The 20,126-nt window shown below is 42.8% G+C and overlaps 1 protein-coding gene across 3 annotated transcripts in view; it reads left to right on the plus strand.

Moving 5' to 3' along the window:
- LOC106608643 (tetraspanin-5) overlaps positions 1–19,675 on the plus strand; it is a 36,619-nt gene extending 16,944 nt beyond the window's left edge. For 2 of the 3 annotated variants that reach the window (XM_045721596.1, XM_045721595.1), the window contains exons 2-11: positions 5,247–5,297; positions 8,970–9,116; positions 10,033–10,203; positions 13,323–13,448; positions 14,003–14,050; positions 14,308–14,424; positions 16,491–16,552; positions 17,245–17,357; positions 18,823–18,868; positions 19,045–19,675. In XM_045721596.1, the coding sequence (XP_045577552.1) occupies positions 5,247–5,297; positions 8,970–9,116; positions 10,033–10,203; positions 13,323–13,448; positions 14,003–14,050; positions 14,308–14,424; positions 16,491–16,552; positions 17,245–17,320 (798 nt within the window). In that variant the 3' untranslated portion in view covers positions 17,321–17,357; positions 18,823–18,868; positions 19,045–19,675. The remainder of the gene's footprint in view (positions 1–5,246; positions 5,298–8,969; positions 9,117–10,032; positions 10,204–13,322; positions 13,449–14,002; positions 14,051–14,307; positions 14,425–16,490; positions 16,553–17,244; positions 17,358–18,822; positions 18,869–19,044) is intronic. The other variant, XM_014206718.2, reaches the window with a different exon arrangement.
- The last annotated feature ends 451 nt before the right edge of the window (positions 19,676–20,126 follow it).

Genomic DNA, 20,126 nt, shown 5'->3' on the forward strand with positions numbered 1-20,126 from the left:
ATACAGTATGATGATCCTCCTCGTCGCTTAAATCTATCCATGTGAGTTTAGACCGAGACCCCCGAGAGTGTTGAAATAATGCTGACATTTATCCTCTGGCCCTTGAAGATATTCTCATTTTAATCAATTCTGATATAGTGTCTGACAGTCTTAGTATATGGATTTGTCTCGTTGTCAGTAATCTCTGAAGCAATACTCTCAGTTCAACCAAGGAGTGTGAATCTGTGTAGCATAATGTATGTCTACCCCCCAAAAGGCACCCTATTCCCTACACATAGTGCACTACTTTTGACCAGACGTCTATGGGCCCATGGTGAAAAGTAGTGCACTGTATAGGGAATAGGGTGTCTTATACGGTGCCTTTTGGGACGTCTCTCTCTATGTATTGATTTGACACACATGCGTACTGGCGGACTTGTTTTCCCAATGTCTCGCCCATAGCTCAATGCTTAGTGCTCAGCTCTGTGCCCCCCAGCAGCCCAGTTAACTTCACCGGCACCCCTCCACCAATCTAGACACTAGAGGCGTCGCCATAGAAACAGCATGAGCTTGCACGCCGACATTTGGCTCCACTGCAATATTTATGTGAGCAGTGAGCTGTGAAAAAGACCCTCCAGAAAATGTCGGGGACATCGTCAGGTCAAGTTACCTACATTTGAATGTGTATAGGTTTTTGGAAAAGCTATCAGGTCTTGCCACCCATTTTAATATTCAAAGTAATCTCAGGGAATTAAAGTGACAGTATTCATTTTCCTGCGCCAACGTTGCACTCGTCTTGTTTTCAATGGCTGAAGGGAGAATTAATTATAGAGAGGTTATATCACACTGTCGTAAGGATTAGACCAACATGCAGCGGGAATGTGTATACTCATCTTCTTTTTAATAGGAAGAAAGAAGGAAAACCGAAACAAAACACACGTATACAAAAACCACGACGATAACAGTCTTGTCAGGCACACAGCAAAACAAGAAACAACTACCCACAAAAATCCCGTAGAAAAACACCCCTCTTAAATAGGACCTTCAACTAGAAGCAACTAGGAGCAGCTGCTTCCAATTGAAGGTCAACCCCATTAACTAAACATAGAAATAGAAAGACTAGAACGAACATAGAAATATACTAACATAGAACATTAACCACAAACCCCGAAACACATAAAACAAACACCCCTCTTACATAAGAACATAGCCCAACAAACCCCGAAACACTCTAAACAAACACCCCCTGACACATCCTGACCAAACTACAATAACAAATAACCCCTTTACTGGTCAGGATGTGACACACACACGTTTTATAAACAAATAGCTAGTATTTATGTGTACTAGTCAAAGTAACCTTTACTCCATATTTCAATGATGCAGATTTAAAATCTACCTTATCCTAACATGTTAGATGGGTTACTTTATTTAGGGTGTCTTCAATTATCATGGCTCTCTCTTCCCTCAACCAGGTTACCTTCAAAATGGTACCCAGAGGACCAGACCCACTTTCTCTTTTCCCTAGATGCTTCCCTAACACCATTATTCTCTTCCCAAAGTGGTAGCAAAGGTAAGGTGGCATGGTGCTTCAAAACACACAGTAAACATACCATATCTAGACTACGTGATCCACAGTGTGTGCTGATAAGGTGGCTCTGATACAGCATTGAACAACCTGAGATTTAACACCATTATTCTCTTCCCAAAGTGTAGCCTAGTGGTTAGAGCGTTGGACTAGTATCTGAAAGGTTGCAAGATCAAATCCCCGAGCTGACAAGGTACAAATCTGTCGTTCTGCCCCTGAACAAGGCAGTTAACCCACTGTTCCTAGGCCGTCATTGAAAATAAGAATTTGTTCTTAACTGACTTGCCTAGTTAAATAAAGATAAAATATTACAGTGGCATGTCATGCAGGGTTATATGTGACCGTGAGCCAAGCTGAGATGAGTGACAGGTCGAAGTCCTCTGACGTCACGACAACGGATGCCTTTAGGAGTTGGCTCGTCGTCGAGGAGAAGGAACTTAGCAACCAGGTTGTTCTTAGAACCACCTGGCAGCTGAGCTGTAAAGAGGAGCAGCACACCTCTAACTTTCAATCAGCCTTCGTTCGATGATCAACGATGCAAGTTCATTGCCACTCTGGAGAAGAATAACTGCAAGGTCATTACATGTAAAAGGATGGCCATAGCGATGGCCATATTTACTGTCTGTCAGTGGCACTAGGAAAAAACTTTCCACGGCATTTCAACAACAAAAATTATATGTGATGACATTGAACCAACATGGAAAACGAGTTCGATTTTTTTTAAGTCATCAATGTAAGAGAATTGTCTTTTTTTTCACCCATATTTTAACCTAAATCCAATGTCATTCAGAATTTTTTGTTGTTGATTTCATGTTGAATTCACATTTAGTTGACAACTCAACCAAATGTAAATCAAAACTAGACGTTGAACTGACATCTGTGACCAGTGAGGCAGAATGAGCAGTCCTGTTTGTCCTGATGGTCAGAACACCCCAAGGGCTTGGATCAATAGGATGGTCGGAACACCCCAAGGGCTTGGATCAATAGGATGGTCGGAACACCCCAAGGGCTTGGATCAATAGGATGGTCGGAACACCCCAAGGGCTTGGATCAATAGGATGGTCGGAACACCCCAAGGGCTTGGATCAATAGGATGGTCGGAACACCCCAAGGGCTTGGATCAATAGGATGGTCGGAACACCCCAAGGGCTTGGATCAATAGGATGGTCGGAACACCCCAAGGGCTTGGATCAATAGGCTGTACTAACACGAGAAACAGCTAAGCCTCGCCAGCTGGGGACTTCACACTGTCAATAAACACATACATGGCACACACACACACACCCACACACACATTCAGACATGCAAACATTCAAGCAAATCACAAATGGAGTGATAGTAGCTTGATGTTCTCATACAAACACAGAAACCCCAGCTGTAACTCAAACATATGTCCCAGTTAAAGCAACCTCTTCCAGCTGTTTCTGACTACAGGTAGGCCCTAATATTTGTGTTTGTAAACAATATTAGCAAATGTAACTAATGCCAATAAGGGTGGTTTTGGGTAGACTGGTCCCAGATCTGTCGTCTCCTCCTATAACCTGGTCTTAGATCTGTCGTCTCCTATAACATGGTCCCAGATCAGTTTGTGCTCTTGCCAACTCCATTGCTGTCATTGTCCAGCCAAACATGCTAGCACAAACAGACTGTTACTCAGGCTAGGTTTTGGAGGATAATTACATCAATGTCCGTCATTTTTGTTTAAATGACGTGGAAACAACGTTGATTCAACAAGTTTTTGCCTAGTGGGGCCCCTGCCACTGACGGACAGTAAATATGACCATCACTATGGCCATCAATATTGGGCCTTCCTTTTACATGTAATGACCTGGCACTTATTCTTCTCCAAAGTATCAATGAACTTGCATCGTTGATTATCGAACGAAGGCTGATTTGAAAGTTAGAGGTGTGCTACTCCTCTTTACAGCTCAGCTCATGTAGCCACACATCTCTTTTGGTTGTGGCACCATCTTTGCACTTCCCCCTAGCCTCTGATCTCAGACCAGCCCTTAACTAACAGCTCTGTATTACAACCACATGAAGTGGCTCTTGGTGCAATAGCCACTCTGCCAGTGTCCTCTGTTGCTGGCTTGTAGATGCAGCAGTTTGTTCGTATCATTCAGTGACATTATAGGACAAGCAGAGTTAAACATAGCTGGCTGACATGGCCTGATCAAGACAAGCTGGAAGGGTGGAGCGCTTGGGCCTGTCCCGTTCACTTGTTGTTGTTTGAATTGGCCCCGGCATTCAGTCAGCTTCCAAATGCCCGGCCCCCACCGCACAGCATCCTCTCTGACAGACAGGCAGAAGGATGAACGGGCAGAAAAACAGAATAGACAGACGGTCAGACAGGCAGTTAGACAGACAGACATAAACAGACAGGAAAGCAGATAAACAGGCAGGCAGATAGGCAGGCAAATAGACAGGCAGACAGGCAGATAGATAGACAGGCAGGCAGACACTTCAGACCCCCCCCCCCCCCAACTTACCCTGAGACAGTGGTTTTAGATGTTACCGCCAAGCCTACCTTTTTAGTTCTGTCAAACCGAACCGAGACAAACCTGGAATTTAAAGGGCTTAAAAATGTCAATCCTCTTTTCTCTTTGCACCAAGTCACTTGTCCCTGTCATATATTGTAAAGTGGTTGTTCCACTGGATATCATAAGGTGAATGCACCATTTTGTAAGTCGCTCTGGATAAGAGCGTCTGCTAAATGACTTAAATGTAAATGTAAATATCCTCACATGGTCTCTCCAATAATTGCTATGCAGATGACACTCAACTACCCTTCTAACACGCAGTTGGTGACACGCATCTCTGCTTGCATGGCAGACATCTCAGCTTGGATGTCGGCCCACCACTTCATGGCCAACCTCAACAAAACGGAGCTGCTCTTCCTCTCAGGAATGCCCGAGCATTCCATTCCGCCACTACTGGTCTCTTGGCCGTCCCACCCCAGCTCCTGCTCAGCCCAGTCGAAGCTCTTCTCTGTCTTGGGACCCCAATGGAGGAACAAGCTTCCCCCTAAAGTCAGGACAGTGTGGCGTCAAGGGGAACTGCCCATCTTCCGAAAACGTCTGAAAACACTACCTCTCTGAAGACCATCTTAAATAACTCTCACGGCTCCCCTTCCCCCTCTTCAAAAAAAAAGGCACTTTTCCTACTACCACTGACTGATGATAAAAACTTTCTTCAGGGAAAATGTACTTGATGTACTTGTGATGTGTTGTTGTCTCATCAAGCTATCTTAAGATGAATGCACTAATTGTAAGTTGCTCTGGATAAGAGCGTCTGCTAAATGACTAAAATGTTAAATGTAAAAATCGGCCAAGAAATTAAACCAATGATTTCTTTACTTTGCAGACATTGTAGGCTACTTATTAAGGGTGAAGAAACTCCTCAGAAGGATTGTACATTCATGCTTGTTGATGCTTGACTCCTGTTCAGATTACCCAATTGAAGATGTCCAAACATGCAATTTAGTACTCGAAAGTGAAGTGATGTGAGTTGTGTGTTTCTGTAACCTTTGTAAGCATCGAAGGTGAAATTGAAAGATAATTCATCCTCCGGGAATTTCAACAAAAGTGAACTTGAGGGAGAGGTTTCACCCTTTGAGTATCTCCCTGAGGTTTGTTATGTGATTATTAATGTTACTTATTGTCTGTCTGTTCTCTTTCAGTTGCTCGGTGTGGCCTTCCTGGGGATTGGACTATGGGCCTGGAATGAGAAGGTGAGTGAGACTGGGTAACATAAGAACCCTGTAAGAACATACAATGATGTCTAATATACTTTTATTTATTTTATTTAACATTTATTTAACTAGGCAAGTCAGTTAAGAACAAATTCTTATTTACAATGACGGCCTACCAAAAGGCAAAAGGCCTCCTGCGAGGGCTGGGGCTGGGATTAAAAAAAAAAATATAGGGCAAAACACACATCACGACAAGAGAGACAACACAAAACTACATAAAGAGAGACCTAAGACAACAACACGGCATGGTAGCAACTCCAACATGACAACAACATGCAGCAGCACAACATGGTAGCAGCACAAAACGGGGTACAAACATTATTGGGTACAGACAACTGCACAAAGGGCAAGAAAGGTAGAGGCAACAATACATCACGCAAAGCAGCCACAACTGTCAGTAAGAGTGTCCATGATTGAGTCTTTGAATGAAGAGATTGGTACAGTACATCTCAATCAATAGTTTGGACACACCTACTCATTCGCAGGTTTTTCAGATTTTTTTTTACTATTTTCTACATTGTAGAATAATAGTGAAGACATCAACACTATGCAATAACACATATGGAATCATGTAGTAACCAAAAAAGTGTTAAACAAATCAAAATATATTTTATATTTGAGATTCTCCTAAGTAGCCACCCTCTGTCTTGATGACACTCTTGGCATTCTCTCAACCAGCTTCATGAGGTAGTCACCTGGAATGCATTTAAATTAACAGGTGTGCCTTGTTAAAAGTGAATTTGTGGAATTTCTTTCCTTCTTAACCTGTTAGGGATAGGGGGCAGTATTTTCACGGCCGGATAAAAAACGTACCCGATTTAATCTGGTTACTACTCCTGCCCAGAAACTAGAATATGCATATAATTAGTAGATTTGGATAGAAAACACTCTAAAGTTTCAAAATCTGTTTGAATGGTGTCTGTGAGTATAACAGAACTCATATGGCAGGCCAAAACCTGAGAAGATTCTATACAGGAAGTGCCCTGTCTGACAATTTGTTCTCCTTCTAGGGCATCTCTATCAAAAATACAGCATCTCTGCTGTAACGTGACATTTTCTAAGGCTTTCATTGGCTCTCAGAAGGCGCCAGAAAGTGGAATGAGAGCTCTCCAGTCTGGGCGAAAAACAGCAGGGGTTTTTGTGAGTGGTCCTTCTGAGAACAATGACACTGGAGCGCGCATGCACGAGACGACTCCATGTTTTACTTTCAGTGTTTGAACGAATACAACGTTGCCCGGTTGGAATATTATCGCTATTTTACGAGAAAAATTGCATAAAAATGTATTTTAAACAGCGTTTGACATGCTTCGAAGTACGGTAATGGAATATTTTGAAATATTTTGTCACGAAATGCGCCGGCGCGTCACCCTTCGGATAGTTACCTGAACGCATGAACAAAACGGAGCTATTTCAATATAACTATGGATTATTTCGAACCAAAACAACATTTGTTGTTGAAGTAGAAGTCCTGGGAGTGCATTCTGATGAAGAACAGCAAAGGTAATCAAATTTTTCTTATAGTAAATCTGAGTTTGGTGAGGGCCAAACTTGGTGGGTGTCAAAATAGCTAGCCGTGATGGCCGGGCTATGTACTCAGAATATTGCAAAATGTGCTTTCACCGAAAAGCTATTTTAAAATCGGACATAGCGATTGCATAAAGGAGTTCTGTATCTATAATTCTTAAAATAATTGTTATGTATTTTGTGAACGTTAATCGTGAGTAATTTAGTAAATTCACAGGAAGTTTGCAGTGGGTATGCTAGTTCTAAGCATCACATGCTAATGTAAAAAGCTGTTTTTTGATATAAATATGAACTTGATTGAACAAAACATGCATGTATTGTATAACATAATGTCCTAGGAGTGTCATCTGATGAAGATCATCAAAGGTTAGTGCTGCATTTAGCTGTGGTTTTGTTTTTTGTGACATATATCCTTGCTTTGAAAATGGCTGTGTGATTATTTTTGGGAGGGTACTCTCCTGACATAATCTAATGTTTTGCTTTCGTTGTAAAGCCTTTTTGAAATCGGACAGTGTGGTTAGATTAACGAGAGTCTTATCTTTAAAATGGTGTAAAATAGTCATATGTTTGAGAAATTGAAGTTATAGCATTTTTGAGGTGTTTGTATTTCACGCCACACTATACTATTGGATATTGGTGAGGCGTTCCGCTAGCGGAACGTCTGTCCCTAACAGGTTTTAATGCGTTTGAGCCAATCAGTTGTGTTGTGACAAGGTAGGGGTGGTATACAGCCCTATTTGGTAAAAGACCATTTACATATTATGGCAAGAACAGCTCAAATAAGCAAAGAGTAACAACAGTCCATCATTACTTTAAGACATGAAGGTCAGTCAATCTGGAAAATGTCAAGAACTTTGAAAGTTTCTTCAAGTGCAGTCGCAAAAACCATCAAACGCTATGATGAAACTGGCTCTCATGAGGACCGCCACAGGAAAGGAAGACCCAGAATTACCTCTGCTGCAGAGGATAAGTTCATTTGAGTTAACTGCACCTCAGATTGCAGCCCAAATAAATGCTTCACAGAATTCAAGTAACAGACACATCTCAACATCAACAGAGGAGACTGCGTGAATCAGGCCTTCATGGTCTAATTGCTGCTAAGAAACAACTACTAAAGGACACCAATATTAAGAAGAGACTTGCTTGGGCCAAGAAACACAAGCAATAGACATTCCAAACTGCCTCTGAAGGCAATGTCAGCACTAGACCGGTTCGTTGGGAGCTTCATGAAATGAGTTTCCATGGCCAAGCCTAAGATCACCATGCGCAATGCTAAGCGTCGGCTGAAGTGGTGTAAAGCTCGCCGCCATTGGAGCAGTGGAAACGCTTTCTTTGGAGTGATGAATCACGCTTCACCAACTGGAAGTCCAACGGAAGAATCTGGGTTTGGCGGATGCCAGGAGAAGGCAACCTGCCCGAATGCATAGTGCCAACTGTGAAGTTTGGTGGAGGATGAATGAATAATCGTGTGGGGCTGTTTTTCATGGTTCGGGCAAGGTCCCTTAGTTCTAGTGATAGGAAATCTTATAGCGTACAATGACATTCTAGACGATTCTGTGCTTCCAACTTTGTGGCAACAGTTTGGGGAAGTTTCCTGTTTCAGCATGACAATGCCCCTGTGCACAAAGCGAGGTGTGTACAGAAATGGTTTGTCGAGATCGGTGTGGAAGAACTTGACTGGCCTGCACAGAGCCCTGACCTCAACCCCACCAAACACCTTTGGGAGGAATTGGAACGCTGACTGCGAGCCAGGCCTAATCAACCAACATCAGTGCCCGACCTCACTAATGCTCTTGTGGCTGAATGGAAGCAAGTCCCCCGCAGCAATGTTCCAACATCTAGTGGAAAGCCTTCCCAGAAGAGTGGAGGCTGTTATAGCAGCAAAGAGGGGAAAAACTCCATATTAATGCCCATGATTTTGTAATGAGATGGTTGACGAGCAGGTGTCCACATAGCGTATATATTACACAAATAAATAATCTGATAAGTACAAAAGATAATCAGTCTTTTTCCTGGACCACTCTTGTGTCTGGAAGAGTAGCAAAGCATACAATTCTTACTGTGCTCACTGTTAACACATTGAAGCTCTCTCTCTCTCTCTCTCTCTCTCTCTCTCTCTGTCTCTAGGGTGTTCTCTCCAACATCTCGTCCATCACAGACCTGGGGGGCTTTGACCCCGTCTGGCTCTTCTTGGTGACGGGAGGGGTCATGTTCATCCTGGGGTTTGCCGGGTGCATCGGAGCGCTGAGGGAAAACACCTTCCTGCTCAAGTTTGTACGTCCACAACTCTCTCACTCCCACTCTAAGGGGCGAGCCGACATGGACATTAACAAATATATGAATATACACTCCCCTCTGTATTCATTTAATTTGGCTCTATACTCCAGCATTTGGGATTTGAGATCAAATCTTTCATATGAGACGACAGTAAAGAATGTCAACCATTTATTTGAGGATATTTTCATATATGTACATTTTACCGTTTAGAAATGAACGCACTATATATGTAGTCCCTCCTTTTGAAGCTGTAATACGTTTTGGGACAAATTCACTTATAGTGTATAAAAGTAGTCAAAAGTTGAGTATTTTGTCCCATAGTCCTAGCACACATTGACTACATCAAACTTGTGACTGCAGACTGTATGGATGCATTTGCAGTTTGTTTTGCTTGTGTTTCGGATTATGTTGTGCCCAATAGGAATTGAATGGTGAATAATGTATTGGGTCATTTTGGAGTCACAAACTAAAAGTTTTAGCTTCACTGTCGAAATAAATACAGAGGGGAGTGTATATGTCTTTGTCCATGAAAAGCTCTAAATAATACCTATGCATTGTTAGGGTTATCATTAGATGTCTTTATATCCATCATTGACTCCATTTTGAACTCCCTCTCCAGTTTCCTGAACTCAAACTAAGCTTATTCCTGGACTGTCCCACGCTGTATAGTCCATGATGAGTAGGCTTAATCTGAGTCTGGGAGACCAGCCCTCCATGTCCCCCTCTATGACATGTCAGAATTACAGCTGATTAATCAGGTGTGTTAGTGCTGGGTTAGACCACAAATATACACCCCTTGGATCACTCTAGATCCCCCAGGAATGGAGTGTGAAACACTGGACTTTGGGGCTTAATCCTAGCTTTGTTCTATGTTTGTTTGCTCACATGTTCCCCCCCCCCCATTCTGTTCCAGTTTTCTGTGTTTCTGGGGATCATCTTCTTCCTGGAGCTGACAGCTGGAGTGTTGGCCTTCACCTTCAAGGACTGGATCAAGGACCAGCTCAACTTCTTCATCAATAACAACATCCGGGCGTACCGTGACGACATCGACCTCCAGAACCTCATAGACTTCACTCAGGAATATGTACGCGTTTGAAAATCAGTGTGAATGTGTGTTAGAGGAGGCTGGTGGGAGGAGCTATAGGAGGATGGGCTCATTGTAATGGCTGTAATGGAATACATGGAACTGAGTCAAACATGAGGTTACCAAATGTTTGATGTGTTTTATACTGTTCCATTTATTCCATGGAGCTCTGGTTTGAGTGAGGTGAAGAGTTGGTAAGGTGCGGGGGTAGGAGCAGGTGTGTGTGTGTGTGTGTGTGTGAGTGAGCAGGAGAGAGCCTGGTAGCCCCACTCACAGGCATGGGAGGGCATAGGCCCACCTACTTGGGAGCCAGGCCCACCCACTGGGGAGCCAGGCCCAGCCAATCAGAAAAAGTTTTTCCCCACAGACAGAAATACTCCTCAGTTTCATCAGCTGTGCGGGTGGTTGGGCTCAGACTACCCTGCAGGTGAAGAAGCCAGATGTGGAGGTCCTCGGCTGGCGTGGTTTGATGTGGTCTGCGGTTGTGAGGCCAGTTGGAATGATGTTGGAGGTGGTTTATGGTAGAGAAATTAACATTAAATTCTCTGGCAACAGCTCTGGTGGACATTCCTGCAGTCAGCATGCCAATTGCACACTCCTTCAAAACTTGAGACATCTGTGGCATTGTGTTGTGTGACAGAACTGCACATTTTAGTGGCCTTTTATTGTTCCCCAGCACAAGGTGCACCTGTGTAATGATCATGCTGTTGTCATGGGAATTCTGCACATGGGACACTCAAAGTCAATCTTAAATTAACCATTGTTTATTATTGTTTATTAAGATTCAAGAGTTTTCTGGGCTCTCCCAAGTGTCATCATTGTTTTTGAACAAGATCTTAATGAAAAAGACAATCAGCTGCCAAACTGATTACAGCTTTGCTCACCTCACCCTCCAAGAGTTCTTCACAGCACTATCATTGGCTCTGTGTGATGAGGAAGAGTCCGAGAGAAGGATCACCAAGCTATTGGAAGGATTTACTGACGGAATTGCAATCAACTTGGGAAATGCAAGTTTCTATTTGGCCTGTTTAACAGAAAAATGAGTTGCTTCCCGAAGGAGCATTTCAACATTGACCTGCCAGCTGATTCACAGTTACGATAGTGGATAAAACAATCGACTTACCCAAAGTCTGAAATCCCCCCCCCATGAATTTATAAATCTCTGCTCAGCTCTTCGGGAGAACGACAGTCTGACTCATTTCAGTGCGAGGATAGTCAATTATCTTTATGATGAGCAGGTGGCCTTGCTCCTCATGGCTCTTAGTGTGCAGCAAAAACTCTTTGTAGAACTTGACGTAGGTACTACTGTGGTGGAGGAGACTGCATCAAGTTTAGCAAGCTTAATCCTGAGTTGTGGAAGGCCACACAGTCTACCTATTCGCTTGATTGGCATCCTTTTCCATGCCTATATTTCCAGCAGTGATGAATGGTCATGGTGTTTTCGTTTTCTTGTTACAAGACGAGGCTCGCCAGAGAAGACCATAACTGTAAGTTGTTCTGCACTTGGCTGACATAGGAGGTGATCACAGTACTTTGTGGATCCCAAGGGCGCAAAGACATCAAGTCAACCGTTTCTGGGTGGAGATGTGACAAACCAGAGTATCAGTGCTCTAACCTGAGACGGGTAAAAGAGGGCTGCAACTCTCTCATCACACTTGAGATACATGGGGGAACAATCACAGAGCAGCTAAATGAGTGCAGGTGTTCACTGTGGTGGTGCTCATATTTTATTGACTTTGGCAATGAGGTGGCGGAGTGTGGATGAGGTGGCAGCCAAAACAAACTGTGGCATCCATAGGCTAAGTTACTGAAATCGAGATTGCCTTTTTTAAACACTTCAATGACTTCCAGTAGATATTTCAGAAGAGGGCAAGTCCTTGAGGGCCCAAGTGTCTACTGGGATTTGCCTCTCTTGAATCTAATCAATGAACTCACTAGATTGCTGTGAAACTGCAGTTACTACCATTGCTGTACTTAGGTTGTGTGTCAAATGAATAACGTTGTACATGTTTCATAATTGATCCCTATATTTGTTCCAGCTTGTTTCAAATGTGTTTGGAAAATGTTTCATTGCTCTGTGTGTAAAGGGTATGAACTTCTCAAGACAAATCGCAGTCTTAAGCACCTATGACCTAAATGAGACAAAAAAAAACATTTATGTTTAAAACTTTTCTTTATGGAAATGGATTTATACAGACAAAATGTGAAAGAGGGAGATAAACAGTCAATACAATTTACCCCAGCTAATCACCTTGTAAAAGTATTATTACGTGCTGAAGCTATTAAGCCTACCCTTCTTGTGAGATTACCATTTTAGAGTTACGCTGAATTACTTCCAGTGCAATACAGTAGTTTTGCAACAGCTTGCTGTGTAATAAAACATGAAATACTGTACTACATGATTCATAACGTCTACATTTAAGTTGTTTTGCTTCACTTAAGAATGTGTCTTAAAATCGTCACTCAGGTTTCTTATATTGTTAACGTAAATGATTTGATATGCTTTAGCTCACATTTTTATTGAATTCACAATGGCTTTCTTGAGTAGAATCTCCTCTCTTGCGCTGGATTGGTCTTAGAGCCAGTTTCTCTATTCAGTAGCAGGCCTTTGTTAGTGTAGACAACTGTTTGGCAGAGACGCCTGTGGCGACTGACCATATGACTCCCAGATCGTATTCCATCTGAGCCTCTATTCACAAAGCAACTCAGAGTTGGAATGCTGATCTAGGATCAGTTCACCCCCTTTGTTATTCATTAGGGTCTGAAAGGCACAACTGATCCTAGATCAGCACTCCTCTGAGACACTGTGAATACGGGCCTTGTTGTCAAGCCTTCCCCAATCGCTGTTGGTCACACTCCACCCACACTGATGCTGTGTGAGACGAGAGAGGAATTCACTACAAAGTTATCCCCTCTAAACATTGGACCTCTTTTGTTTTGATCATGTATGAGGGGGGGGGCGGGCGTGCGGGCGGGTGGGCGTGCGTGCGAACGCACGTGTTGTGGGGTAAAATAATTCTCCTGTCTCAATGTGACTTCCTGGATAATTAAAGGTTAAATAAAAAGTTAAAAAAAACATGGATTCCTTATTGACGTTCTCTTCTCTGCTTTCTCCTTAGTGGGATTGTTGCGGCGCATTCGGAGCGGATGACTGGAACCTGAACATCTATTTTAACTGCACGGACACCAACCCCAGCCGGGAGAAATGTGGGGTCCCCTTCTCCTGCTGCACCAAGGACCCTGCGGCAAGGAACTCTCACAGGGGCTAGGGAGGGTTGGACAGAGACATGGGTTATTGGGTTCGGCAAATCAAGTCTTACATTTTAAAGTGAAAATTACAAACTTCAGAATCCTTTTTAAACCTCAACTACGCTACAAGTTTGCATTTGCTACTGTGCAGGAAAATTCTCTGCAACAAAAGAGTGGTCAAATTAAGATCCTACATTGAAATGAATGAGTACTATAGTCGCTGAAAATACAGATTTACATGGTTTTCCATTATTTGGTTTGTCCCGATGACAGTATCTATGAGAGGGCAAAACTCATTTCTCAGACTGGCACCAAGGTTAAGGGCACCAACACACTGGGATTTTGTGTCCCGAGAATTTTGGATGGAGCTAATACATAATTGGGAGTTGCCGGCTGAATGACAACGAACGATGATTGTCCGACGAAAAACGGTCCATCTTTTGAACAGGAAATGGTTGTGTGTGTCAGTGGTATTATCAGTGGTGGTCAGGGTTATGATGACTGTTGACATCTGCTTTTTTTTGATAACACATCTATGTCTCTTCATTAGGAGGATGTGATAAACACGCAGTGTGGCTATGACGTACGAGCCAAAGCTGTGAGTGCTATTCCATTTCTCTCTTTCCATCTACCTCCTTCCTTTTTCCTTCTACACTTTTCCTTGATATAGGGGCCTTTATTATTATGGCATCTAAGAGATAATACTCAGAATATAGAAAGTCACATTTATATTATAAAGGGTTATATAATGAATGATCACATATGGTTGTACAATGAAGGCGTATGTTTGGTTTTCATGCTGTTTGCAGGCTAAGCAGCTCCCTCTAATAAACATGTTACTGTCCCTTGTTGTAGGACGTAGAGCAGAAGACCTACATCCATGTGAAAGGCTGTGTGCCACAGTTTGAGAAGTGGTTACAGGACAACCTGACGGTGGTGGCTGGGATCTTCATAGGAGTTGCGTTGTTACAGGTGAGAGAAACGTTTCTTTGACTACTTTTAGCCTAGTGTAGAAACAGGGCCAGCTACTCTCCGACTCAGAACATTAACTTGTCTCATCAGGGTGACAAGATGTCGAAAGCGTTCCACAGGGATGTTGGCCAGTGTTGACTCCAATGCTTCTCACAGTTGTGTCAAGTTGGCTGGATGTCCTTTGGGCGGTGGAGCATTCTTGATACACGCGAGAAACTGTTGAGCGTGAAACACCCAGCAGCGTTGCAGTTCTTGGCATAAACCGGTGCGCCTGGCACCTACTACCGTAACCTGTTCAAAGGCACTGAAATCTTTTGTCTTCTCCATTCACCCTCTGAATGGCACACAGACAATCCATGTCTCAATTGTCTCAAGGCTTAAAAATCCTTCTTTAACCTGTCTCCTCCTCTTCATCTACACTGATTGAAGTGGATTAAACAAGCAGAAATTCAGAGCAGAGAGGCTTGCATGTGACTCAGTCACTGGTTACTATGGCTGACCCTGTAAAACAACACATTTCACTGCACCTATCTGGCATATGTGACAATATAAACACGTATACACTGAACAAAAAATATAAACGCAACATATAGGACCAACACTACGTTTCATGAGCTGAAATAAAAGACCCCAGACATTTTCCATATGCACAAAAAGCATATTTCTCTCAAATTCTGTGCCCAAATTTGTTTACATCCCTGTTAGTGAGCATTTATCCTTAGCCAAGATGATCCATCCACCTGACAGATGTGGCATATGAGGAAGCTGATTAAACAGCGTGATCATTACACAGCTGCATCTTGTCCTGGGGACAATAAAAGGCTGCTTTAAAACTTGCAGTTTTGTTACGCAACGCAATGCCACAGATGTTTTGAGGGAGCGTGCAATTGGCATGCTGACTGCTGATTGTCCACCAGAGCTGTTGCCAGAGAATGTAATGTTCATTTCTCTACCATAAGCCGACCCAAACGTAATTGTAGAGAATTTGGTAGTACTAACCGACCACACAACCGCAGACCACGTGTAACCACGCCAGCCCAGGACCTCCACATCCGGCTTCTTCACCTGCGGGATCATTTAATGCCAGCCACCTGGACAGCTGATGAAAATGTGGGTTTGCACAACTGAACAACTGTCAGAAACTGTCTCAGGGAAGCTCATATGCGTGCTTGTTTGTCCTCACCAGGGTCTTGATCTGAGAATTGAATGTTCATTTCTCTACCAATGCCGTTTTTGAGAATTTGGCACTAAGTCCAACCAGCCTCACAACCTCAGACCACGTGTATGGCGTCGTGTGGATGAACAGTTTGCTGATGTCAACGTTGTGAACAGAGTGCCACATGGTGTGGTTATGGTATGGGCAGGCATAAGCTATGGACAACAAATACAATTGCATTTTATCAATGGCAATTTGAATGCACAGGCATACCGTGACAAGATCCTGAGGCCTATTATTGTGCCATTCATCCGCCGCCATCACCTCATGTTTCAGCATGATAATGCATGGCCCCATGTTGCAAGGATCTGTACACAATTCTTGGAAGCTGAAAATGTCCCAGTTCTTCCATGGCCTGCATACTCACCAGACATGTCACCCATTGAGCATGTTTGGGATGCTCTGGGTCAACATGTATGACAGCATGTTCCAGTTCCTGCCAATATCCAGAAACTTCGCAGAGCCATTGAAGAGGAGTGGGACAACATTCCACAATCAACAGCCTGATCAACTCTATGGGAAGGAGAAGTCACGATGCATGAGGCAAATGGGGGTCACACCAGATACTGACTGGTTTTCTGATCCACGCCCCTACCTTTTTTCTGTGTCTGTGACCAACAGATGCATATCTGTATTCCCAGTCGTAAAATCCATAGATTAGGGCCTAATACATTTATTTAAATTGACTGATTTCCTTATATGAACTGTAACACAGTCAAATCTTTGAAATAAATTGTAGCATGTTGTATTTATGTTCAGTGTGTGTGTGTGTATGTATATATATATTTTTTTATGTTAATGAAAACATGATTTAATTACAAAAGACAATCATTATCTTTTTCTTTTACAGATATTTGGAATATGCTTGGCACAAAACTTAGTTAGTGACATCGAAGCTGTGAGAGCAAGCTGGTGAGAAAATATAAAATACTTCAATTTAACGTCTCAAGTTAATTTGATCACATCTTATGTATTTCCTCATTCTCTACCACTTTTTATTAACTGGATTCATTATTGATTTTGACACTCCGTAGGATAGGCATTAACAGCATGGAAAATCAATCACTGAATCCAGGGTTCTAAATGGTGTTTTGTTTGAAAGTGTGTCATCATGTGGACCAAAAGGGAATTTGGAATGACATTTTCAAAACCAGACAGTATTTTAGAAAAAGTGCTTCATTATATTTGGCATAGAATAAAGTAAGAAGATATTGCGTCGTATGTATCAAGCTGCTGTAAAAGAAACAATGGTGGAATTTAACTCCTCTTAAAATGAAGAAATGTTCAACAGTATTGATGTTTGTAACCACTAAATCTGCATTTTACAAGGTTCTTACTAGTTTTTGGATACATATCAACCTAGATCCAGAGTATGCTGTCCAGAGTAAAACTTTTATTTGTACATTCTTTGACTTTGCTCTGGTTCCTATTAGTTTGACTGAGTCATTTGGCAAAGGTTCTGCGCTCTGCAACTTCCAGCTGGCCGCTCAGCTAGGAGACCCCCCCCGTCCACATACCCATCCCATCCCTGTGCCACAATGCTACTCTGCCACACCATGCCATCTCACCTCACGCTTCATTTTTCATCCCCCGTACTTTGTCAGGGTGCCCCCGCCCTCTTTCTCCACGCACCGACCCCTGCCTCACTCTGGAAAGAAAGGGTCTGCATACTACGCATGAGGAACGTACTCGCGAGCGTGTGTATGAACTGTAGCTGGTGGGTGTTGTTGTCCTCCGTATGACCTGTAGCTGGTGGGTGTTGTTGTCCTCCGTATGACCTGTAGCTGGTGGGTGTTGTTGTCCTCCGTATGACCTGTAGCTGGTGGGTGTTGTGGTTGTCCTCCGTGAATCAGTAGTAGTCACTGTAGTGAATGATTCATTACAGCCCAGACCCTGCAAGACCCATGTTTCATTCAGAACAGTATGTTAACATTAATACAAAGTACAGATCAGTATCAGGGATTACAACTCTGGCAGGGACATTAAGATTATAGATCGATTGTGTTTTAAGTCCCCAAGTTTTCTGAGCAAAAAAAACATTTTCATTGTTGGTCATAAACAACTGTAAAAACAGGAAATCAGCTCCAAAGGACTTTAGTTTAGGAAATTTGTTCAAGTATTCCCAAGCATAATAGAGGGACATATGTTATATTATCCAAATAATAATAATAGATGGGATTTATATAACACTTGTCTTCCAACTGAAGTACTCAAAGTGCTTTACATAGTAGGGGAAAACCCACCTCTGTAATGCACAGCGACACACATCAGGTGGCAGGGTGAGGAGTGATATGCCAATCAGGGGTGAGGGGGATGATTAGGTGACCATGTTGGAAATGTAGCCATGACACCGGGGTCAACACCCCTACTCTTTAATAACCGTCATAGGATTTTGAATGACCACAGTCAGGATACCGTTTTAACGTCCCATCCGAAAAACGGCACCTTACGCAGGACAATGTAATCAAGGTTTGAAATGATTGTTTTAGTCAAATATTATATCCATTTAGGCTTCTTGCTGTCAATTGGCAGTCTAAAAATATATATTTTTTTGTGCTCTGGCCCCACGACCATCCGCTCAAGAAAAAAATTGTCCTGCGGCTGAATTGAATTGATGGTCCCTGACGTATAACATTCGTATGGGTATGTAAATCAAAATGTCAGGCTAAGATGGAGGCTTAACTAGCTCACTGTTGGCAGCAGTCTGCCAATAGATTTAAGGACATGACCCATTTCCTTCAGCCATCAGTTCAACCCAGATCCTGTGGTCATGAAGAATGGAAACCGTTTCAGAATAATCCCTAACTTCCCTCAGATCCCTCCACCAATCCTTTGGCCTCTCTCCCACTCGCCACTGTTCCAAACTCTGCCACTCTGATGCCCTGTACCAAGCCATCACTCTGTGCCTCCCTGCCCTATTCCCACCCAACTTCTCCACCAGGGGTGTATTGAGGATGCATTACATGTTCACCGAAAACTCAGGAATGTAAATAGAATTGAATTTAACATGTGGTTCCAGAGTATTGTGAACACTACTGAATATGCAGCAGAGTGGGACTGAAAAACACCTGATAACATTTGACAACTTCAGGTATTCTGAATGCTCCCCCTCCCTGGCTTTGCTCTTATGTAATGAAAGGAACATGTTTTAAAACTTCCTTTTACTTCCTCTTGCTGTGTAGTTTATTTACCTGATGTCGCGGCCCATCTTGACCCAGGAACACACAGGTAAGGATCACTACCACGTCACCTAGCCGAGCGTAAATGGTACAATACATCATATTTAAGTTGTCTCAAATACAACCGTGTTGATGACTTTTCTCAATGTTGGTCCTAGTAATACTGGGACTATGATTAGTTTGTTTTAACAGCTGTGTCTGACCTTGATTTCCATTTGTCCCAAGGTCTCTTCAGCACGGCTATGCCAGTCTCAGCATCAGAAGATGCTAGAAGCCTGCTGGAACTGGGAATGATACCACCTGCACCATATTCCGTCATGATGACTGGCACATTCTGATCCTTTTTAAAGATGTGTTTGAGGTTGCAAAATTCCAGTAACTTTCCAGAAATTCCCAGGTTTTCCAGAAATCCCGGTTGGAAGATTCCTCCAATCAGGATTTCTGGAAAACCTGGGAATCTGGGGAAAGTTACCTGTGCTTTGCATCCCTTTTGTTCCATGCGGTTCCATCGATGTGGTAAACACTTTGTGTAGAAATGTAGAGAAAATAATGAAGACAAAAAAATTAACTTTGGGGGGGGTTGTAAATGCACTGCATGCATCTTGTTTAAATTCATGATGTACAGAAGTTGTTATTGACACAGGTATTTTGAACAGTAAAATGGTAGCTGTATTTGTGGCGACACTGAGCATTAGGGAAGAGAGTAATGGTGCTAGAATGCAAATGTACAGTAGTAGTCTCAGCCCTCAAGTTGTTTGCTTTGAACTGCAGTAGCCTTGTCGGCTCAAGCGTTTTTGTGGCACAGATGGGCATTCATTATACACTGCTCAAAAAAATAAAGGGAACACTAAAATAACACATCCTAGATCTGAATGAATGAAATAATCTTATTAAATACTTTTTTCTTTACATAGTTGAATGTGCTGACAACAAAATCACACATAAATAATCAATGGAAATCCAATTTATCAACCCATGGAGGTCTGGATTTGGAGTCACACTCAAAATTAAAGTGGAAAACCACACTACAGGCTGATCCAACTTTGATGTAATGTCCTTAAAACAAGTCAAAATGAGGCTCAGTAGTGTGTGTGGCCTCCACGTGCCTGTATGACCTCCCTACAACACCTGGGCATGCTCCTGATGAGGTGGCGGATGGTCTCCTGAGGGATCTCCTCCCAGACCTGAAGTAAAGCATCCGCCAACTCCTGGACAGTCTGTGGTGCAACGTGACGTTGGTGGATGGAGCGAGACATGATGTCCCAGATGTGCTCAATTGGTTTCAGGTCTGGGGAACGGGCGGGCCA

The sequence above is a fragment of the Salmo salar genome, chromosome ssa07, assembly GCF_905237065.1.
Source record: "Salmo salar chromosome ssa07, Ssal_v3.1, whole genome shotgun sequence".
In the NCBI taxonomy this organism is placed as follows: domain Eukaryota; kingdom Metazoa; phylum Chordata; class Actinopteri; order Salmoniformes; family Salmonidae; genus Salmo; species Salmo salar.